This window comes from Ovis canadensis, chromosome 10, assembly GCF_042477335.2.
Source record: "Ovis canadensis isolate MfBH-ARS-UI-01 breed Bighorn chromosome 10, ARS-UI_OviCan_v2, whole genome shotgun sequence".
In the NCBI taxonomy this organism is placed as follows: domain Eukaryota; kingdom Metazoa; phylum Chordata; class Mammalia; order Artiodactyla; family Bovidae; genus Ovis; species Ovis canadensis.
In genome coordinates this window covers 86,506,949-86,521,200 of record NC_091254.1, presented here as the reverse complement: position 1 = coordinate 86,521,200, position 14,252 = coordinate 86,506,949, and the positions used below count along the sequence as shown (strand labels likewise).

The following is a 14,252-nucleotide window of genomic DNA, read 5'->3' as shown; positions in this document are numbered from 1 at the left end:
AGGGAAGTGAAAAGCAAAGGAGAAAAGGAAAGATATAAGCATCTGAATGCAGAGTTCCAAAGAATAGAAAGGAGAGAGAAGAAAGCTTCCTCAGCAATCAATGCAAAGAAATGGAGGAAAACAATATAACAGGAAAGACTAGAGATCTCTTCAAGAAAAGTAGAAATACCAAGGAAACATTTCATGCAAAGATGGGCTCAATAAAGGACAGAAATGGTAGGGACCTAACAGAAGCAGAAGATATTAAGAAGAGGTGGCAAGAATACACAGAAGAACTGTACAAAAAAGATCTTCATGACCCAGATAATCATGATGGTGTGATCACTCACCTGGGGCCAGACATCCTGGAATGTGAAGTCAAGTGGGCCTTAGAAAGCATCACTACGAACAAAGCTAGTGGAGGTGATGGAATTCCAGTTGAGCTATTTCAAATCCTGAAAGACGATGCTGTGAAAGTGCTGCACTCAATATGCGAGCAAATTTGGAAAACTCAGCAATGGCCACAGGACTGGAAAAGGTCCGTTTTCATTCCAATCCCAAAGAAAGGCAATGCCAAAGAATGCTCAAACTACCGCACAATTGCACTCATCTCACACGCTAGTAAAGTGATGCTCAAAATTCTGCAAGACAGGCTTCAGCAATACATGAACCATGAACTTCCTGATGTTCAAGCTGGTTTTAGAAAAGGCAGAGGTACCAGAGACCAAATTGCCAACATCCGCTGGATCAGGGAAAAAGCAAGAGAGTTCCAGAAAAACATCTATTTCTGCTTTATTGACTATGCCAAAGCCTTTGACTGTGTGGGTCACAATAAACTGTGGAAAATTTTGAAAGAGATGGGAATACCAGACCACCTGACCTGCCTCTTGAGAAACCTATATGCAGGTCAGAAACAACAGTTAGAACTGGACATGGAACAACAGACTGGTTCCAAATAGGAAAAGGAGTACGTCAAGGCTGTATATTGTCACCCTGCTTATTTAATTTATACGCAGAGTACATCATGAGAAACGCTGGGCTGGAGGAAGCACAAGGTGGAATCAAGATTGCTGGGAGAAATATCAATAACCTCAGATATGCAGATGACACCACCCTTATGGCAGAAAGTGAAGAGGAACTAAAGAGCCTCTTGATGAAAGTGAAAGAGGAGAGTGAAAAAGTTGGCTTAAAGCTCAACATTCAGCAAATGAAGATCATGGCATCTGGTCCCATCACTTCATGTAAGATAGATGGGGAAACAGTGGAAACAGTGTCAGACTTTATTTTTCTGGGCTCCAAAATCACTGCAGGTGGTGACTGAAGCCATGAAAATAAAAGACACTTATTCCTTGGAAGGAAAATTATGACCAACCTAGACAGCATATTGAAAAGCAGAGACATTACTTTGCCAACAAAGGTCCGTCTAGTCAAGGCTATGGTTTTTCCAGTAGTCATGTATGGATGTGAGAGTTGGACTATAAAGAAAGCTGAGTGCCAAAGAATTGACGCTTTTGAACTGTGGTATTGGAGAAGACTCTTGAGAGTCCCTTGGACTGCAAGGAGATCCAACCAGTCCATCCTAAGGGAGATCAGTCCTATGTGTTCATTGGTAGGGCTGATGTCGAAGTTGAAACTCCAATACTTTAGCCACCTGATGCGAAGAGCTGACTCATGTGAAAAGACTCTGATGCTGGGAAAGATTGAGGGCAGGAGAAGAAGGGGACAATAGAGGATGAGATGGCTGGATGGCATCACCAACTCGATGGACATGGGTTTGAGTGAACTCCAGGAGTTGGTGATGGACAGGGAGGCCTGGCGTGCAGTGGTTCATGGGGTCGCAAAGAGTCGGACACAACTGAGAGACTGAACTGAACTAAATATTTATGTCAGTCCGAGTTCTAGACAGAAAAGAGAGAGAGGGCTGGGCTGAAAAGGGATTCCCAGAAATAATGGCTGGAAACTTTCCAATTTGACAAGAGACATAAACATACATATCCAAGAAGCTAAGCATACTCCAAACAGTACAAATACAAAGAAATCCCTGCCAGTCCAAGAAAAATGACACCTTATCTTTGGGAGGGAAAAAAAACAATTAAAAGGACAATGGATTTCTCATCAGGACCCACAGAAGCCAGAAAGAAATTATACAGTATTTTTCAGATGTAAGAAAAGAACTATTAACCCTGAATCCTATACCGAGAGAAAATGTCTGCATACTCTGTATACATCGCCATCACTCTAGATATATTACTATAGTACCTGTTAATACTCAGTTTATATGCCCGTCTCCCACACAAAACTATAAGGTTAAGACCAAAAGCTAGAGTCATGTTCATTTCTAACCTCCCTCCCTGCCCAGTATGTGGTCAGTACCTGACATAGGAGAAATTCAATAAATAGTTGGCAAAATATAAATAAATCTGCTGAAAAGAATACTATGCAGTTACCATCTTCTGTATTCTGCCCTACTCAAAAAGTGTAAGATGTTGAGCATCTTTTCATGTGTTTGTTAGCCATCTGTATGTCTTCTTTGGAGAAATGTCTATTTAGTTCTTTGGCCCATTTTTTGATTGGGTCGTTTATTTTTCTGGAGTTGAGCTGCATAAGTTGCTTGTATATTTTTGAGATTAGTTGTTTGTCAGTTGCTTCATCTGCTATTATTTTCTCCCATTCAGAAGGCTGTCTTTTCACCTTGCTTATAGTTTCCTTTGTTGTGCAGAAGCTTTTAATTTTAATTAGATCCCATTTGTTTATTTTTGCTTTTATTTCCAGTGTTCTGGGAGGGGGATCGTAAAGGATCCTGCTGTGATTTATGTCAGACAGTGTTTTGCCTATGTTCTCCTCTAGGAGTTTTATAGTTTCTGGTCTTACGTTTAGATCTTTAATCCATTTTGAGTTTATTTTTGTGTGTGGTGTTAGAAAGTGATCAAGACCACAATGAGGTACCATTTCACACCAGTCAGAATGGCTGCGATCCAAAAGTCTACAAGCAATAAATGCTGGAGAGGATGTGGAGAAAAGGGAACCCTCCTACACTGTTGGTGGGAATGCAAACTAGTATAGCCACTATGGAAAACAGTGTGGAGATTCCTTAAAAAATTGCAAATAGAACTGCCTTGTGACCCAGCAATCCCACTGCTGGGCATACACACTGAGGAAACCAGAATCGAAAGACACACATGCACCCCAATGTTCATTGCAGCACTGTTTATAATAGCCAGGACATGGAAACAACCTAGATGTCCATCAACAGATGAATGGATAAGAAAGCTGTGGTACATATACACAGTTCATTATTACTCAGCCATTAAGAAGAATACATTTGAATCAGTTCTAATGAGATGGATGAAACTGGAGCCAATTATACAGAGTGAAGTAAGCCAGAAAGAAAAATACCAATACAGTATAGTGACACATATATATGGAATTTAGAAAGATGGTAATGATGACCCTGTATGTGAGACAGCAAAAGAGACACAGATGTATAGAACGGACTTTTGGACTGTGAGGGAGAGGGAAAGGGCGGGATGATTTGGGAGAATGGCATTGAAACATGTATAATATCATGTAAGAAACGAACAGCCAGTCTATGTTCGATACAAGATACAGAATGCTTGGGGCTGGTGCACGGGGATGATCCAGAGAGATGATATGGGGTGGGAGGTGGGAGGGGGATTCAGGATTGGGAGCTCATGTACACCCGTGGCGGATTCATGTCAATGTATGGCAAAACCAATACAGTATTATAAAGTAAAATAAAGTAAAAATAAAATTTTTTTTAAAAAAGTGTAAGAGTGTGATAGTTTTGTTAAAACCCCAATGCCATATAAGATCCTCCACCCTCCAGGAGTGAAAAAGTAAGTAGTTCAGTTCTTCTGCCCATGACCAGACATCAGAGGGAAAGTAGAGCCCTCCACAAACCACAGCCTTACCTGCCATCTTTGATGAGCTCTTCAGCTGACTCAATCAGCTTATTAAGTTTCTTTACTTGTTTATAGTGTGCAAAACACCTTTTATGATCCTGGTCAAGTTTAAGACATTCACGAACTTCACTGTTCACATATTTAAAGAAGGAAAATAATACTCCACGTCAAAATAATTAATAAATGGCTTTTCATACTAAATACAGAAATCACATCAAAAGGTATTTTTTTTGTCTATAACACTGACTTAATAATTTATCATACACTTTTACATATGGCATTGTATTAGGCGCACACAAATTAATTCAAGTTCAAAATGACTCAAGTAGAGATAATATATTAAACACTCTATTTTGCTTCTGCAAATGTAATAGCTCTCCTATTCACCTTACTGAGTGTAGGTCATGAAAATGACTATGTAAAAGCAGAATAACTTAGAAATAACACAAAATTACAGACATGTAAAAAAGCCCTAACCCTAATTTTATTAAAGTTAAAATTAAAAAAAAAAATGGGAGTATTCTGTTACTGCAAACAGTAAAAAGATGTTGAGATGTATATGTTACTAGAACTAACCTGAGAGACAGTTCATGGTCTCCTAGTTCATAGTACAGCGTGCTGATTTTATAAAATGCCTCAGTATTATCATTTTTCAATTTTGATGAAGCTTTTAAGTCACTTATCGCTTTCCTAGGTTCCCCTTCTTTTATAAAACATTCAGCTCGAAGTTCTCGAAGTTCTGCATCCCAAACACAAACCTTGAGAAACAAAAGAACTAGACTTAAAGAGACAGTAAATTACGTGCATTCATACCTGCCCTGCACATATCGTATCTACATATTTATCAACATAGAACATCCTCAACTAATGTGATGACTTCTATATTGTAAGCAGTGTTACAAAGTCTGATACAATTTAAGTGTGACAAAAATAACGAGATGTGATAAAGTAATTTCTCCAAAGACTTCTTTTTTTGTGTGGTCGGAGGGAGGGGGGTCTGCACTGGTCTTCATTGCTGCACGCAGGCTTTCTCTAGTTGCGGCGAGCAGAGGCTCCCCTCTAGTTGTGCTGAGAGGGCTTCTCCGTGCAGTGGCTTCTCTTGCTGTGGAGCACAGGCTTTAGGGTGCGCAGGCTTCAGCTGCTGCAGCTCATGCACTCTAGAGCTCAGACTCAGTGTTTGTGGCACAACTGCTTAGTTGCCCTAGGGCATGTGGTATCTCCCCAGACCAGGGACTGAACCTGTGTCCCCTGCACTGGCGAGTGAATTCTTAACCACTAGACCGCCAGGGAAGTCCCGAAACATGTCTGAAATATATTCCAGTGGTGTAAGGAGTGTGTGTGTGTGTGTGTGTATATATACACACTAACAAGGCCCTTTTCCAAACCCCTTTCAATTATGTAATTCTAAAACACTGACAATAAGAAAACAGGGCATTTATTATTAGAAAGTGGTTTCCAGTGAAGCATTTTTTATTTTGAAGAGAATATGCTCTAATTGGATTTTTATACTTAATCAACAATTCTAATTTCTAGTCTCAAAAAATATAATCTAGGCTCTAAGTTCACAAAATATTTTTATTCTACTAGTAACTAAATTAAATGAACTCTTACAAAATGTTACCTCCTTGAAATTAAATCCTCATATCACAAAAATAAAAGAGAAAAAATGTGAGAAGGCTGAAGTATCTCCCATTTCCATTTTATCAAAAAGTTGACAATGTTTAGTAAACCACCATTATTCTTCCAAATATACATCCAAAAGCTCACCACCAATAAGACCCGTGTAAGTCTTTACATATTTCATAGAGCTGTTTTAAAGTCACGTCAACTTTTCACGTGAAGATATCAGAATCGACATTGTACATAAATTAAATACCATGGACAATGAGCCAGGTCAAGGTGGATAATTACTAGAAGGTAAAAATCATAACTTTATGTTTTCTTAATAAAGCATTAACAAAATAATCTAGTAAACTGTGAATTCCACTGGAATTTACACTGGAAATTTCACTTCACATGATTTCCTCTATAAAACTATCAAAGTGGCCATTCTACACACATAACGAGTTTATCACCAAGATAAAATGAGGCTGTACAAAGCATTGTGAAAATGATAAATATGAGTTAGATTGCTTCCATATGAATATGCTATTAGACTTCCTTCTGATACCCTCTCACCCTCTGTCATTAAGTCCTTGCTGAGGCAGATGTAGTTTCTGTATCTAGAACCCTCTGAATCCTATCAACTCTTCAACTGCCTTCTTCCCTAAAAACTTCTTACTCTAAACACTCATCTTTCCTCCCAAACATCATTTCTCCTTTTTCTGCAACCAACTTTTATCTTTTATCCCATTATCTAACCTCTAGAGCTTTCCTGCCCCACCCCACAAAAAATGCAATAGCAAACAAACTTAGCAAAGTAAGCAATGTATAAAAATACGCAAGTCCCACTCCATCACTCCTTCAGTATTTTTCCTGAAAATTTCAGTCCCAACTTCTGTTCTGTATAAACACCATCTTTCAATTAAGAGTGGAAAACCCCAGAGTTGATCTGATTTTATGCTACCTAGGATTTTTGTGGTATATAACATGTCAAAGCATATAAACATACCTCATAGGAAAATGCAGTAACTGTCAGGCTTGTTGGCTGCAAGAGCAAAAAAACTTACCTCTAAAATCTTATCAAGGAAGGTTATAGCAGCAGTAAAATCTGAGCTCTCAAAGGCATCCAGTGCTTGTGAGCGCAAACGCTGCATTTCATCAGATTTGACGAGCTGGGACTGGGCTTCCCTTTCTTCATTTTCACTGGGATTTGACTTGAGCTGTAACAGTAAGAAGTTAAACTAGACAGGGCTTTTTTTTTTTTTTTGAGACGAACAATCAAACACAATGATCTGACCTTTCCGAACATTCATGTTTACTGGGGGATCAGTAGGAAAACACGGGCACACCCGGCTTCCTCCCATGACTAGCCCCAGGTGCTGATCACCGTGGGGAGCAGCAGCCAGGGCATCTTTACTCCCACCCACGTGATGCACGAGAGCGGGCAGTGGACTTAGGACTACGAAAAGGGAGAGAATGAGGGGACGCACCGCTCTCTCTCTCTGACATACGGCTCTGCAGAAACACTTGAGCTTCATGTGTTTTGCTTTCTAGTTATGTTTCTTAAGGATTTACTTTTTAAGTATAAAATAATTGCACCACAATACTGAAATGCATAAGGAAACTGAAGGGAAGGGCACTTTTCTAAAGGTATAAGAAAAGATTTGATGCCAGAGAGGTTGAGGAACAATAAAGGAAGACTTTACAGAGAAAAATAAGAGAGTAACAGCTTATTAAAAGGCCTATGAAGTGGTTTTAAGAGTTTTGTATATTGCCTCTTTTTTTTAAGACAACGTCACCAAGGTATATTTTATATGCCATAAAATTCACTCACTTTGAATGTGCAATTTTATGATTTTTAACAAATTTATGAAGCATGCAACCATTACCACAGTTTTAGACAGTTTCTGCCACCTCAGTAAGATCCTGTGTCTGCTTACAGCTCAGTCCCGCCCCCAGCTGGGCCTCTAGCACTGCTGCTGCTGCTGCTGCTAAGTCGCTTCAGTGGTGTCCAACTCTGTGCGACCCCACAGACGGCAGCCTACCAGGCTCCCCCGTCCCTGGGATTCTCCAGGCAAGAACACTGGAGTGGGCTGCCATTTCCTTATCCAATGCATGAAAATGAAAAGTTAAAGTGACGTCGCTCAGTCCTGTCCGAATCTTAGCGACCTCATGGACTGCAGCCCACCAGGCTCCTCCATCCATGGGATTTTCTAGGCAAGAGTACTGGAGTGGGGTGCCATTGCCTTCTCCGCACAGTCACTCTTAATAGTTTCTTCCTCCAGATGGAAAAGTCTTAAGTCTAATGGCTCAGGGAAAAAAAAAAAAGTGCCTACATTAAGAAACTACTAATTTTTCTAAAAAATTTTTTGAGATTACAGTTATATTTAATTCCTGAAATCTAATGTTTCTACTAAGATGGAAATTGTAATTAATGGTCTTTCTCCCATTTTGGGTGAGGTGCAAACGCCAGTAGGTTATTTCTAGAAATGTCTCTCCTTCAATTCTCCAATCACACCATTTCCCCTTTTAGCGGGCTCATGTTTAAAAAACACCTCCACTAGCTAACTGGTAGGACAGAACACTGTAGAAACCTTGAGAATATTAATTCTTAGTAAAAGGTCTGCATTTCTCCATTTTGTTTCTGAGAGGATACTTCAGACATTTTTTTCTGTCATTTTAATCTTCAGTTTTTGAAGGAATGTCTAGGACTCCAAGTATTCATAACTATCTACAAACTGGTAACCTCAGCTCCCTCTGGGGTGGGTTTTCCCTGCGTGACTAAATTGTCCAAGTTGAAGGAAGCCGCTCTGCTCTGGGCCGTGGCCTGCTTGTCTTTGTTTTACCATCCTCGGAGTAGTCGAATCCTTCCGATGCACCTCGCTGGAAGGGGTATTAAACGGGTGTGCACTGTCACTTTGCTCTGGGTAAAGGTAGATGCTTATAGATAACTGCCTCTTCTGGATGGGATTTGCATCTCTTCTCTCCCAAAGTGTAAAGTCTGTCCTCCTGCACACAATCGTCCCTGGAGGCAGGTGAGGGAGGGGAAGGGGGAGGGTGGAGGACTCAGCCTCACTCCTCGGTCAGACAGTAGGGATGGGAGAAGAGGAGAGGGCTCAGGGCATCGAGGCTGCATCGGGGCCTCATCAGGACAAGGAGGCGAGTGGGGGCGGGAGCCGAGAGAGAGAGAGAGAGAGAGAGAGAGAGAGAGAGAGAGAGAGAGAGAGAATTCTTCCAAAGAGGTTTAAGAAAGAAGTTTGAGGAACAAACTAAAGATAAAGATTTAAACTTATAACTCGGGAGAGTTTCAAAGAGGGTTAAGTGAGATGAAGCTTTTCACTCTTTTCCCAAGGGTGTTCACTCTTCTCAACTACCCTCTCATACCCTCTCATGTTCGAGGATAGTCACATGTGGAAACTGAACCCTGCTGATATTTCCCTCCCTCCTTTGGTCACATTTCTTGATATCCCTTCTCGTCTTTGGTGTTTTACATTTCAGCCAAACCTTTACCTATTTTACAATACTTTATTTCTTATTTACCATGGTCACTATCTTACGGAGAAAATAATAATAATGAACACAGATGCAAAAATCCTCAACAAAATACTAGCAGACTGACTCCAACAACACATTAAAAGGATCATACGCCATGATTAAGTGGGATTTATTCAAGGAATACAAGGACTTTTCAACATCTGCAAATCAATGTGATATACTACGCTGAAATTAAAGAATAAAAGCCATATGATCATCTCAGTAGATGCAAAAAAAGGCTTTTGATAATACTCAACATTTATTAATAATTACCAAAAAAAACCTCTTCATAAAGTAGGCACAGAGGGAATATAACTCAGCATAATAAAGGCCACATCTGACAAATCCACAGCTGACATCACACGCAACAGTGAAAAGCTGACAGCATTTTCTGTAAGATTTGGGGCAAGACAAGGATGCCCACTCTCACCACTTTTATTCAACATAGTTTTGGAAGTCCTAGCCACAGTAATCAGAGAAGAAAAAGAAATAAAAGGAATCCAAACTGGAAAATGAGATACCACATACAGAAAATCCTAAAGAGGCCACCAGAAAACTATTGGTGCTAATTAATGAATTTGGTAAAGTTGCAGAATACAAAATCAATGCACAAGAATCTAAGAAATGAATATTCATTTATCTGTGTGTATTTAATTCTATACACTTCCCTGTATTCATTAACACAGTCAAGATACTGGTAGACTGTATCAACGTCAACATCCTGGTTACAATATCATACAATAGTTTCCTAAGATATTAGCATTGGGGAAAACTGGTTACTGAGTAAAGAGTACACAGGATCTCTCTGTACTAATGATTACAACTGCATGGGAATCTATAATTCTCTCAATAAAGATTTAAATTAAAAAGGAAAGATCATTCAATACAGGCAGACATTCTCATGGAAGAACCCTGTGACAAGGGCAGTTTTAAGAACACATTAGCAGAAGTGTGACTGTCAGAGAACAATTACAAGTGTGAAGTTTCATGGAAGTCCCCTTCTCATTCCTGAGAGGTTTTAATATTGATGACAGAAAAGACATTAACTCAAGATACATCCACACTTTGCCAAAAGGATACATCCAATGCCCAGTAAGGACTAATTTGTGCTAAAGCTTTATTCTAAATTGTGTTATTTCCGAAAGGCTACTCTAGTCTTTGTAACTGGAAAAAGAACTCTAAGTTTAAGCACTTATTAAAAAGAAGGAAACTAATTATGTTTTATCACTCAGCCATTTAACAAATCTTTACACAACACTTGCTGTGTGTCTAGAGGACTGGGCCAGGTAAAGTTTCTCCAGCACTACTGACTCCCTGCCACCTGTCCTTCAAGCTCCTTTCTAACAAGTTCCCAAGCAGCAGGGAATATTAGATAAACATAAAATGACACTGAATTTTTTTGTTTGTTTATTTTAAGCAGAAGAGCATACAAACATGGCTGAAGAGCAGTCCTCGAGGATCAAGTGTCCAGCCAGTAGGGAGCAGTGATGAGCCTCTGCGTTTAGCTCCAGGTTCCTCAGAAGACTGGACACACGTGTCCTGCCCCAGTGCCCACTGAGGCCTGGGCACTTGCTTCCTCCCTCCCTGTCACATCTCTCTCTTCAGGTCAGGAGATGCCTTCTTTTATGGCACTTGATCTATGAAGCTCACAGTCTGAGAAACCTCCCATTTGCTAAAGACTGTGACCAGGAGCATCTGTCCCACTAGCATGTTGACTACCTTGTGGGCCTGGAGCCTCCTCTGAAGGCACAGGGGCTTCTGGACAGAGCTGCTGATCAGCTAATGTGTTTCAGTGAAAGATGGGGGCAAAATGGCAATTTGTCAGGTGCCCTCCAGGCAGATTTCATCGGTGTGTGATGCTGAACAGTGTACCACAGGGTTTTGGATTTGAGGAATCAATAAAGCACAAAAGACAAATGATGGCAAAATGCTGAAAATGACATTGAATTTTATTAAGACCATGAGTGTCAGCTTCTGATTCAATACGATTAATATCTAATGTGTTTTGGATTTGTCTGCATACGACTTAGTATTGTGACAAAGGTTATGCAAACAGAAGTTTAACTTTTATTTTCATAATGGTTATCATCACAGTAACTAAGCATTTTGATAAACTATAAAAATGCAAATAATGAACAATGAAAGGCATACACACACACACACACATATGTGTGTATATATATCTCTTTTCTAGAACACTCCAGAATCAAATCCATGTGAAACAAAACAAGTGGGTCTTAAAACAAACCCCATGAAGGTATAAAGACATCAGCGAGCTGTCTCTTCAAATCCCTTTTCAGGGTAGAATCCCTTCAATTCCATGTAATCTGTAACATCTCCCTCAACAAATCCAAAATGACTTACACTTTGTAAAGCAGCTATGTGGCTGATTACAAAATTTCCTGTTGTAAATCTGCTTCACTATCCCTTTCAAATCAGATAAAGGGTTTCCTGGGTCACTCAGACAGCTTTCAGAATAGCTCAGCTGACAGGTCTAGATCTCATGGAGGACGAAGCAGAACATGAGCTGTATAAACCCAGTGAGGATTACTTATCTGTTCCATACACTTTATCTTCCATTCGTTAAAGTGATTCTTTGATGTCAGTCACTAAATATTAATTCAGGAACTATGATTCTTACATAAACAAACCAAACAATTTTCCCTTTCAGGTATAAAACTATTAAAATGTCTTAATATATAAAAAAATAAGTTCAGTATGTTCACTCTAATCTTAGCAGAACCACATAAAAACTGAACTCACCACTTTTTTAAAATCATCTTCTGCTTCATCAAGTTTTCCTTGTTTGAGTAGTAAGTGACCTCTCTGTAATCTTGCCTAAAAAAGAAAAAAAAAAGAGTATACTGAGTATACTAAATTTTCTTTAAACCCAAAGAATAAAACTAAATGAGCTAATGAAATACTAATTTTTCTTATACCCACATCACTTGGCCCTCTGAGTATAATTCCTAGAACCAATGACTATTTACAAATTTTGTTAGAGTCTGCTTCCTTAAAAATATTTTTTACTATATCAAATAAATAAAATCTTGGACACGAATGCTCAAAGCAACAGCCAGAAAGTAGAAACAAGCCAAATTCCCATCAACTAATAAATTAAGAAGCAAACATGATGTGTCCATACAACAGAATATTATTCAGCCATAGAAAGAGATGAAGTACTGACGGATGCTACAGTGTTGATGAACCTCGAAAACGTGCCACTAAGTGAAAGAAGTCAGACGCAAAAGGTGATGCATTGTATGACTCTGTTCACATGAAATATCCAAGATAGGCAAATCCATAGAGACAGAGAGAAGTGGTTGCCAAGGGCTAGGACAGAAATGGGAGGTGACAGCTAATGGGAACAGGGCTTCCTTGGGGCTAATAAAAATGTTCTGGAACTAGATAATAGTGATGTTTGCAGAACATTGTGAATATACTACAATAAAAGCTGCCAAACTATACACTTTAAGAAAGGGTGAATTTGATGATATGTGAGTTATATCTCGCTTAAAAAGTATTTTAAGACATCATAATAACTTTTTGCAATTCTAATAAAACTTGTGTCACTTGGGACTTTACCAATCAAAGCTCTGGACATAGTTTTTGGTTTTTTATTAACTCTTAACGCACATATTTACTCCACTATAACCAGAATAACAATGCCTCTTTAACATCCATCAGTCAACTCTGATATTCTGCTTCTAATGTGCTCAGTCCCATCTCTTCCAAGATTACCAACTCTCCGATGATGAACGTCTACCATAAGACAGAAACCACACCAACATTTGCGTAAGACATATATTACTTTCACAGTACATAAAAATTTCCCTAAATCCTTTGTTAAATGCATCAACACACATAAAAAGCAAAATTAAAGCCACTTCAACTGGCTAATAAATACTATAATACTAGGAAAATGAGCTACTTAACCTTTGTGGACAGTTATGCTTAGCTGGGTAAAGTAATAAACAAAATTTGACACTTGTGAATTCCATCTTAAAATAATACAATTATTCCAAACCAAACATTCACCCACATCTAATCAGTCATCTCAAATCCTTTCTGGATTACAGCAGGACACAAACACACAAATAAATGAACTGCCAAATTAATTTTGAGACAATATAATTGGGTGCTATTATTTTAAGCCATTACAGTGACCTGCCAACAGTCAAGATATCCTATTAGACCATAAATTCCTCCACTTCTGAAGCTTGAGTGTTGGCTCAGGGCAGGACTCTGTCTAATTAACACTGTATCTTCATCACAGACCACTATTTAATTGTGTTGCTCCCTCTTCTTTATTCTTCCCACTATGGCCTTAATTGAAACTGCCGTCAGTCACCTGACAGCCTCTTAATTCAACAGTTTCTCAATCAGCTCATTTCTCAGCCTGCACCTCATCCTCCACCCAGATACCTTTTAAACCACAGAGCTGACATCACTGCCGCACTTCTGGGCTTCTCTGGTGGCTCAGCTGGTAAATAATCTGCCTACAATGCAGGAGATCCCTATTGGATTCCTGGATTGGCAAGATCCCCTGGAGAAGGGATAGGGGCTACCCACTGCAGTATTCCTGGCCTTTCCTGGTAGCTCAGATGGTAAAGAATCTGCCTGCAATGCTCCTGAAAATCACCTAGTGTCCCACTCCACTGTGCCTCCTTCACACATACCTGTGATCCTGAGGACTGAATTTCTCTCGCTGCCCAGTCCACTACATCACAGTGGCTTTCTACACCCTCCAGCTATGCCTAGCATGCCCATTTTCACCTTAAGAAACAAATTACCTCTTCCAAGTTTCCTTAAGTTTTCCTTTTAAGAAAGTTTAGGTGCACTTACTGCAGTGAAATCCATCTTCAATTCAATCACTTTAGTTAAATCAGGAAGTGCTGCTTTTGATTTGCCCATAGCTAAAAAGACAGTAGCTCTCCGATAGTAAGCAATATAGTTATCAGGGTCACCATCTGAAAATTAAAATAATAAATATTAACTTGCAGTACTTTATTCAAAATAACCAAATCACCTTAACAGTATTAAAGCTTGCACTTCTACTAAGAAAAGCATTAAGAAAAGAACTTCTTCATCAATACTGGGTCATTTTGCCTAATAAGATCACTGCAAATAAATCCAGAACTGGGGTTCAGCAAACTGTAGCCTCTGAGCCAAAAACAAGCCACAGACTAAGTTAAGAATATTTTTCACACTTTC

General features: G+C 39.3%; 1 protein-coding gene across 3 annotated transcripts in view; it reads right to left on the bottom strand.

The window, feature by feature from the left end:
• The window catches only part of DNAJC3 (DnaJ heat shock protein family (Hsp40) member C3), a 61,474-nt gene that overhangs the window by 16,929 nt on the left and 30,293 nt on the right, over window positions 1-14,252 (bottom strand). For all 3 annotated transcript variants that reach the window (XM_069601917.1, XM_069601919.1, XM_069601918.1), the window contains 5 exons: window positions 13,884-14,008; window positions 11,802-11,876; window positions 6,572-6,724; window positions 4,479-4,660; window positions 3,912-4,031 (listed from right to left, as the gene is read on the bottom strand). In XM_069601917.1, coding sequence (XP_069458018.1) covers window positions 3,912-4,031; window positions 4,479-4,660; window positions 6,572-6,724; window positions 11,802-11,876; window positions 13,884-14,008 — 655 coding nt within the window. The remainder of the gene's footprint in view (window positions 1-3,911; window positions 4,032-4,478; window positions 4,661-6,571; window positions 6,725-11,801; window positions 11,877-13,883; window positions 14,009-14,252) is intronic.